This window comes from Sorex araneus, chromosome 4 (assembly GCF_027595985.1).
Source record: "Sorex araneus isolate mSorAra2 chromosome 4, mSorAra2.pri, whole genome shotgun sequence".
NCBI classification, from domain to species: Eukaryota; Metazoa; Chordata; class Mammalia; order Eulipotyphla; family Soricidae; genus Sorex; species Sorex araneus.
The window spans coordinates 212322285-212331613 of NC_073305.1; the positions used below are offsets into that span (position 1 = coordinate 212322285).

The 9329-nt window shown below is 58.2% G+C and overlaps 1 protein-coding gene across 6 annotated transcripts in view; it reads left to right on the forward strand.

Moving 5' to 3' along the window:
• SLC5A11 (solute carrier family 5 member 11) overlaps positions 1–5509 on the forward strand; it is a 40488-nt gene extending 34979 nt beyond the window's left edge. For all 6 annotated transcript variants that reach the window (XM_055136007.1, XM_055136009.1, XM_055136010.1 and 3 more), the window contains 4 exons: positions 1275–1443; positions 2147–2359; positions 3111–3258; positions 5271–5509. In XM_055136007.1, coding sequence (XP_054991982.1) covers positions 1275–1443; positions 2147–2359; positions 3111–3258; positions 5271–5485 — 745 coding nt within the window. In that variant the 3' untranslated portion in view covers positions 5486–5509. The remainder of the gene's footprint in view (positions 1–1274; positions 1444–2146; positions 2360–3110; positions 3259–5270) is intronic.
• The last annotated feature ends 3820 nt before the right edge of the window (positions 5510–9329 follow it).

A 9329-nucleotide genomic window follows, 5' to 3' on the forward strand; every position in this document is an offset into this window, starting at 1 on the left:
ACCTGGGTTCAATCCCCGGCATCCCATATGGTCCCCCATGTACTGCCAAGAGTAATTCCTGAGTGCAAAGCTAGGAGTCACCCCTGAGCATTGCCGGGTGTGACCCAAAAAAAAAAAAATTGAAAACAAAACAAAGCAACTACTAGAAGTGAAAACACCAGGATTGTTTGTAGCCAGCATTGACAGTAGCATCCCCCAGCAGCCGAAAAGGAGGAATAATGCAAATACTCGGTCATGGGGGAGGGTCCCGGCCGGCCTGTGCATCCTCTCGGAGTGAATACTGCCATGAAGCTCATAGTTCAGACCATGCTCTGAACTGTCCAGAAAGCTGAGTCAGCAGCAGACACGGGGGGCTGCCGGGGGTGGCTCTGCAGAGCAGACTGTCAGGAGGCCCGAGGCTTGCTGTGAAAGGACAGGCTTCTAGAGGCACAGCCAGGAGGGAGCCCTGAGCACTGCTGTGTGTGCCTCTCCCCCATTAAAAAAAAAAAACCTCTATATTTTGTGAAGCTATTAAGAATAAAAATGTGCACCTCCGTCCCTGGGTGGGCGGATAAAGAACTGGAGCCATAGCACAGGGGGTAGGGCCTTTGCCTTGCACATGGCTGACCCGGGTTCGATTCCTCCGCCCCTCTCAGAAAGCCCGGCAAGCTACCAAGAGTATCTCGCCCGCATGGCAGAGCCTGGCAAGCAACCCATGGCGTATTCGATATGCCAAAAACAGTAACAACAAGTCTCACAATGGAGACGTGACTGGTGGCTGCTCGAGCAAATCGATGAGCAACGGGAAGACAGTGCTATTAAGAATAAAAGAGGGGCCGGAGCAATAGCACAGCGGGCAGGGCATTTGCGTTGCAAGTGGCGGACCTGGGTTCGATTCCCAGCATCCCATATAGTCCCCTGAGTACTGCTAGGAGTAATTCCTGAGTGCAAGCCAGGAGTAACCCTTGAGCATTGCTGGGTGTGACCCAAAAAGAAAAAAAAAACAAACAAACAAAAGAGAAGGGGCTGGAGCAGTTGTACAGCAGGGAGGACGTTTGCCTTGCACAGGGCCAACCTGGGTTCGATCCTCGGCATCCCATAGTGTCCCCTGAGCACTGCCAGGCTAATTCCTGGGTCCCGAGCCAGGAGTGACCCCTGATGTGACCCAAAAAGCCGGAGTGTGATCCCCGGTGTGACCCAAAATGCATTGCTGGGTGGGACCCAAAAAGCAACCCCCCCCCCAAAAAAAAGGGGGATTCTGGAGAACTCGCCACTGACGGGGCCGTCTCTGCCAGGGTCTTCGTGCTGCTCCTGGTTCTGATCTCCATCCTCTGGATCCCCGTGGTCCAGGCCAGCCAGGGGGGGCAGCTCTTCATTTATATCCAGTCCATCAGCTCCTACCTGCAGCCCCCGGTGGCCATCGTCTTCATCCTGGGCTGCTTCTGGAAGCGAACGAACGAGAAGGTAGCTCTGGCCCCGCCTCCCCACCACGGCTGGGTCCGAGGGTCCACGAGGAGGGGGGAGCGCGAGGACCGGCAGCCTCCAGAGATGTCTGGACCTGGAAGGTTCATTCTGTCGTTGACCCTGGAGGCTTGGGCCGGAACGATGATAGGATAGTGGGTAGGTGGGTCGGAGCGATCGGACAGGGAGGGCGTTTTCACCTTGGATGTGGCCAACTCGGGTTCGGTCCTCAACATCCCATACGGTCCCCCAAGTGCTACCAAGAGTAATTCCTGTGTGCAGAGCCAGGAGTAACTCCTGAGCATCTCTGGGTGTGGCCAATAAAAGGACAGTGGGTCAGTGGGCAGGGCCCTTGCTGTGCATGTGGCCAACTGGGGTTCAATCCTCATCATCCCATGTGGTCCCTAGAGCACCGACAGGAGTGATCCCTGAGTGTAGAGCCAAGAGGAACCCCTGAGCATCGCCAGGTGTAGCCCCCCAAACAAAACACAAACGAACAGAAGACAAACTGGTAGGCTGGGTTAACAGGGACAGAGTAAGTTAGACGGGAGCGACCCCTTTTTCCCTTGGGAAAGGTAAAGAAATTCAGTGGGTTCTGACTCACTGGCCCTCTGTGACCATTGCCAGAGGGACGGATTCTGGAGGTGGCCTCCAGAAGGCCCTCGCCGGCCCCGGGGCCCTAAGACGGCCTCGCTCTGCCTTGCAGGGGGCTTTCTCGGGGCTGATCTTCGGCCTCCTCCTCGGCTTGATCCGGCTGATCCTGGACTTCGTGTACGTGGCGCCTCTGTGTGACGAGAAGGACGAGCGGCCGGAGGTGGTGAAGGTCCACTACCTCTACTTCTCCATGATCCTGTCCTCGGTCACGCTGATCATCGTGTTCACTGTCAGCTGGCTCACAGAACCCCCTTCCACCGACATGGTACGTTCGGGTTTGAGGCAGAGCCTCGCTGTGGCAGAAAACTGGCTTAAGCCAAGGGGAGGGACCGAGGGCCCGGGAGAGAGTGCAGTGGTTAGGGCCGCTGCACAGCACGGGTCTGACCTGGGTACCCTGTACATCACCAGGGTGGCCCTGGGTACCATGGAACAACACCAAATCCTCAGGGGCCCTCTGTAGAATTGGCAGCCCAGCTGGGGCTAATGGCCATGGGTGGACCCCCTAGGGGCCACTGGGCATTTCTCGGGAGAGTCCAACTGGACAGAGGAGGGGACTTCCGAAAGCAGAAACAGCCGGGGCCGGGAGGTAGGGCAGCTGGGGTTCAGGAGACCGTGCACGCTGCATCCGACGTCGTTCTTCTGATCAGGGCTGGGGTGGGTGGGCAGGGCGGAGGGGTGCAGCCTCTTCTGCCCAGGAAGCCAAGGGCCCCCACCGTCGCCGGCCACGTTCCTGCGTCCCACTGATGGGTCAGCTCCAGACACCGGCTCCCCTGCTAAGGAACCAGGTCCCAGGGGCCGGAGATCGGGATAAGCTGAATGCCCGGGCCGGTCCCCCCTACTCCCCAGGTGGACAGAAACCCGGGAAGCCTGAGATCCCGGTAGGAGAACAGAGGCTGCGGGAGGAAGAGGGCGTGTGGGTGGGGGAGCCGGCCCCCCAGATTGCAGAGAGGGTGAGCGTGTGGGGACAGGGGTGGGGAGGGGGGGGCCAGTGTCGCTGACCAGCCTGTGCGCTGTAGGTCAGCCGCCTGACCTGGGCCACCCGTCACGACCCGGTGCTGCAGAAGGAGCAGGTGCCGCTCACCCCCGCGCCCCCTCTGGTGCCCGTGGCCAGCAGCGGAGTCCAGCCCGAGGGGCTCCCGGAAAGCTCTGCCAAAGCCCACGGTGGTGAGTTGAGTCCCGGGACGAGCCTCTCGGGGGCCGGCCTGAGCAGAGCGGGGACTGGGAGGCCCCTCACTGCCCGGGGTCTGGTCGCCCCAGCCAGGACCGTCCACAGGACCCGCAGGCGGATGAGAACAGCTCGAGGGGTTACAAAACAGGGCGTGGAGCCCCACGGGGCCCCCAGCCCCACAACTGCCAGACAGCAGGTTTGGGGTCAGCCCACGTACTGTTTTTTATACTGTTACACCTGTGTAGATATACTTTATATCTGTGCCTTGTTTACTTTGTGTGTGTATGTGTGTTTGTGTATGTGTGTATATGTGTTTGTGTATGTGTATGTGTGTATATGTGTTTGTGTATGTGTGTATATATGTGTGCATGTCTGTATGTCTGTGTGTATGTGTGTATATGTGTAATTGTGTGTATATGTGTGTATATATGTGTATGTGTGTATGTGTTCGTGTGTGCATGTGTGTATATGTGTGTATGTGTGTATATGTGTTCGTGTGTGCATGTGTGTATGTGTGTATATGTGTGTATGTATATGTGTATATATGTGTACGTGTGTATGTGTTTGTGTATGTGTAATTGTGTAATTGTGTATGTGTTTATGTGTGTATATGTGTAATTGTGTGTATGTATGTGTGTATGTGTGTATATGTGTGTATGTGTGTATATGTGCATGTGTGTATATGTGTGCATGTGTTTATGTGTATGTGTATGTGTAATTGTATGTGTATGTGTGTATATATGTGTATATGTGTATGTGTTTGTATATGTGTGTATATGTAATTGTGTGTATGTATGTGTGTATGTGTGTATATGTGTGCATGTGTGTATGTATATGTGTGTATGTGTAGTTGTGCGTATGTGTGTTTATGTGTTTATGTGTGTGTATATGTGTAATTGTGTGTATGTATGTGTGTATATGTGTATAGTATGCGTATATGTGTGTGTATATGTGCGTGTGTGTGTGTGTGTGTGTGTGTGGTGGTGGTGCTGAGGCTCAGACCCAGGCCTTTCTGCATGCAGATCCTTGACATCACCTGCTGCTTTGTCAAATGTAAATCAACCATCTCTCCCCCCTGCATCCCTGTCCCGTTTCCGAGCTCAACACTGCTCGGAGCTTCCTCCTGGCTCTGCACCCAGGGCCCACTCCTGGCGGGGCCAGCGGGCCCTACTGGGTGCTGGAGGACCAAGCCCAGGTCAGCGGCACCCAAGGCGAGAGCCCTGCCCATTGTTTTATCTTTCTGGCTCCCATGAACTATGAAAACTCAGGGGGTCTCAGCGAGGGGAGGGGGGTGCAGGAGGGGCCTCGCAGGCCCCGCTCTGCAGGGAGAAAGCTTCCCCCAGCCTCATCTCTGCTTCCCCCAGCCAAGGTGAAGTGGAGGCGCTCAGTCACACCCGGGTCTCCTCGGTACCCGCCCACCAGCCCTGGGGACCCCTCGCCTCTTCCCCGAAACCATTGCCCCTGGCCCTGTCAGAACTTAGCAACGCTCCTGACCGAGTCTTCAGGACTTACCTGGGTGCGGCCCCTGCACCACCTAAGCTCCCCATGAGCATCTCCCGGGGTCCTGCTTGAGCACAGTCACAAAGAGTCCCTGGGCACCCCCCAGACGTGGCCCCCAAACAAAAAAGCCCCAACATTTAAACCCAAAGAAGGGGCCAGAGCGGTAATACAACGGGAAGGGCGTTTGCCTTGCATAAGGCCAACCTGGATTCTAACCCCGCATCCCACGAGGTCCCCCAGCACCGCCCAGAGTAACCCCTGAGCACAGAGCCAGGAGGACCCCCTGAGCACCGCTGCACGTGGCCCCCAAACAAGCAGGAAAAGCAAAACTAAACCCAAAGGAAAGCCTTCGTCACGCAGATCTTCGGGGATGGGGGGGGGGGCTTTTCTCGAAGGTTTCACCCAGCATCTGGCACGCAGCAGGCGAGTGGCCCCCCCACCCCAGCCTCTCCTCCTCACGCCCCCCCATCCGCCCGCCCTCACCCCCCGTCTCTGGGCTGCTTTCCAGGCGAGGCCAGCCCCAAGCGGTCCAAAGTGGTCCAGTCCCTGCTGTGGCTGTGCGGGATGGAGGGCAAAGGCCCGGAGGAGCCCCCGCCCCCCGAGGCCCAGGCGGAGCCCGTCAGGATGTCCCTGGAGGAGAAGCCGCTGGTCAAGACTTTCCTGGACATCAACCTGGTCCTCTGCCTCAGCGCCGCCATCTTCCTCTGGGGCTACTTCGCCTGACCTGGGGTCTCGGCTCTCGCTTTGTTTTCCACACCCCCCCCCCTTTTTTTTTTAAGTGAAAGGAAAAAAGTAATAAACTTTGTTTACCATGGAGTCTAAGGATCACTTTTATTTTTTTGTGGGGGGTGCGGGGGCTGGTGGGATTGGAGAGAAGGTTCTCGAATGGCGCTCAGGAGACCCCGGGGTCTCCACAGGCAGTTCTTGGCCACCAGGCTGGTGGCTCAAGGGGAGGCCCCACGGAGCCAGGGTCACATGGGCACGGCTCCTGCTAAGGGCCTTGAGGGCTGCACCCATGACCCTTAGGAGACCCCGTGAGGCCCAGGATCGAATCCAGCAGGAGGGGCTGGAGCGATAGCACAGTGGGGAGGGCGTTTGCCTTGCAAGCGGCCGACCCGGATTCGACTCCCAGCATCCCATATGGTCCCCTGAGCACGGCCAGGAGTCATTCCTGAGTGCAGAGCCAGGAGTAACCCCTGTGCATTGCTGGGTGTGACCCAAAAAGCAAAAAAAAAAAAAAAAAAATCCAGCAGGAACCTAAGCACTGTTACCTCCTGGGCCCTGGGGGGATCACTTTTTTCAAATTTTAATTAATTAATTAACTGATTTTTTTGATTTTTGGGTCACACCTGGTGATGCACAGGGGTTCCTCCTGGCTTTGCACTCAGGAGTTACTCCTGGCGTTGCTCAGGGGACCATATGGGATGCTGGGAATCAAACCCGGGTCGGCAAGGCAAACGCCCTACCCGCTGTGCTATCGCTCCAGCCCCTCAAATTTTAATTTTTTAACTGAATCACTGTGAGATACAGTTACAGGTTATCTATGATTGGCTGTCAGTCATGCAATGTTGCAACACCCATCCCTTCACCAGTGGATACTTCCCACCACCCATGTCCCCAGTTCCCTCCCCCACCCCTCACCTTCAGTTCTGCCTCTATGGCAGATACTTTTCTTCTCTCTCTGTGTCTCTCCCTCTCTCTCCTAGGGGTCATATTCTGCTCTATTTCTTTTTTTTTTGGCCTTTTTGGGTCACACCCGGCTCTGTGCTTAGAAATCACTCCTGGCAGTGCTCAGGGGACCCTACGGGATGCTGGGAGTCGAACCCAGGTTGGCCTCGTGCAAGGAAAACATCCTCTCCGATGTGCTATCGCTCCAGCCCCTGGGGGGTCACTTTCTTTTTTTTTTTTTTTTTGCCTTTTGGGTCATACCCGGCGATGCACAGGGGTTCCTCCTGGCTCTGCACTCAGGAATTACTCCTGGCGGTGCTCGGGGGACCCTATGGGATGCTGGGATTCGAACCCGGGTCGGCTGCGTGCAAGGCAAATGCCCTACCCGCTGTGCTATTGCTCCAGCCCCCTCCTGGGGGTCACTTTCAATGGGACACTGGGCTCCATTCTTCAGAGGGCACGAGCGGGGACAAGAGCAAAAGCTTCCTTCTCTCAAAAGGCGGGTGCCCCGTTCCAGTTCGTCTTGCCACCCGCCTTCGGCAGATGCAGGGAGGTGGAGAGACAGACCCCTGCCCTCCCGCCGACAGCAGCTGCTTCTCCGAGCCCCGGGCTGAGCTCTTGAACTTTCTCCCTAGCTGACCTTCCGCGATCGAGGGCTGACCTTGCTGCCGCAGCCTTGGCGGGGAAGGAAAGCCGGTTTCCCCGAGGCTTTCTCCCCGGACCCTCACCCCTCCCAATCTCTTGGCAAAACACACCTGGGTTGGAATCCTGGAATTTCACAGAAAATTGTGCCTTGGGGGACAGGGCCCTGGGTTTGGTCCTGGCCCCACGCGATCGCCCGAGCACTGCTGCTAGAGTAGCAGCCCTGGTGGCCCACAGCCCCTCTGGGGAGGCCCCCAGCCTCCAGAGAAGGAACGTCAGAGAAGAGTGTGCTGGCCCGTCACCGTGGCCTGTTTCTAGACCACAGTGGGCGAAGCCAGATGTTTGTCTGCAAGTGCCCCAAGGTGACCCCCAAGAGTCTCTCTCCATTCAGGGGAGCACTGTGTGCCTGAGTCCAAGAGAAGGACAAAGAGGCTATTGCAGGGATCCAGGAGACCCAGGGATCGCACACTCTGACTGCACGTGCCTCCTGTAGCGGTCACAGGGGACCCAGGAACCACAGGAGTCACCCCCCCAGCCCCGGCCCCTGGCCCCACCCACCGCTGTCTCCAACAGCCAGATGAAGCGGGGCCGGAAGGCACTGGGGCAGGCTGGCAGTGGGTGCCAGGCAGGGAAGGGGAGAGGCGGGAAGGGGAGATGGGCAGCTTCCCGCTGGCCCAGCCTGGCCCGGTCAAGCACCTATGCGTATTCAGAGGGTGTGGGGAGGGGGTGCAGCCTGCGCTGGGGGGTCCTGGGGAAAGGTGAGGGGCCCGGACTGCAGCCCTGCAGGGCTGGCACGAGGATGCGGGAGCAGCATTGAGCACAGGGGGTCGTGATGGCATGATTGCAGGGAGGAGGTACAGGGGGCGGGGGGTGGAGAAGGAGGGGGTGGCAGGGAGTAGCGGTTTGTGGATTAGGGCTGTGGGGTAGCGGGTAGGGCTAGGGGAGAGAGCTTGGGAGTTGGGGTAGGGGTACGGGGTTTGGCTAGGGGGTGGGGTAGGCCAGGGCATAGGGCTTGGGGGTGGGTAAGGGGTTGAGTGAGGGGCGGGGGTGAGAGGCCTTTCCCTGGTGCTCGCCTGTGACACCCCCTTCGGTTACGTCCTTGAGGCAGGAACTGGGGGGGGTCCTAGGGCAGGGGCGTGAGGCGCCTCCTCCCCGGGTGAGGGCGACAAGCACCTACAGGGGCCTGGTCTGCAGTGTCCTGTGTCCTGCCCGGCCCAGGGCGAGCATCACAGACGGAGGGGGGCTCCCGAGGCAGGGGCTCACCGCCCCCGAGCGACCACCACTCGGACCAGACTCACACCACGGCCAAGCTTGGGAGGGCGGCACTGTGTGAGACGGTGCACGAGGTCGGGGGAAAGTGCCCACTGACCAACGACCAACGAGGGCCGGGCCCAGGGGTTCCTGGGGCCGGGACGCGGCTCAGTGGGGAGGGCTGAGGCCGGGGTCCAGTTCCCATGGCACTGTCCAAACCAACACCCCCACCCGCCCCCCCAACCAATGAGACAGAAAGAAAAAAAAAACGGGTCCCCAGCTCCCGACTGCCCATGTGATTAGTAAGCAGGAGAAAGCCCGAGTTCAGAGGGAAAGCGATTGTCCTTTTCCAGGGAAAGCTGCTGCGTCCGCTCCGAGTGGACAGAGATGCCGTGTCTGAGCCCAGAGACAGGCCAGGTTGGGTCACAGACACACCCCGCCTGACTCAGTGGCCCGGCCAGTGAGCCTCCCTCTATTCCCACGTCTATTTATTTATTTATTTATTGCTTTCTGGGTCACACCCAGCGATGCTCAGGCGTTCCTCCTGGCTCTGCACTCAGGAATGACTCCTGGCGGTGCTCAGGGGACCCTATGGGATGCTGGGAATCGAGCCCGGGTCAGCCGCGTGCAAGGCAAATGCCCTCCCCGCTGTGCTATCGTTCCAGCCCCTCTTCCCATGTCTTGGCCGGGGAACAACAGCCTCATCCTCGCTGCGACTCCCACCCGCCCTTCACGAGCGACTCTACCCAGGGAAGGGGCGGCTTCCAGCTGTGGGAAGAGACGCTTCATCAGGAATGACAGGACACAAACACGGAGGGACGCCAGCGTCCTCCAGGGCACCCGATGGCTGTTTCACTGCCGCCCCCTTCTTCTCTCTTCTTTCCCACTTCACGGTCCCCCGCGACCCCCAAAGGTCCCCTCCATCATTCTAACTTACCTCCCAAGGTATTTCATTACACTCCCCCACACAAACGCTCTCCCCACAGCTCTGCCTCCAAGAACCATT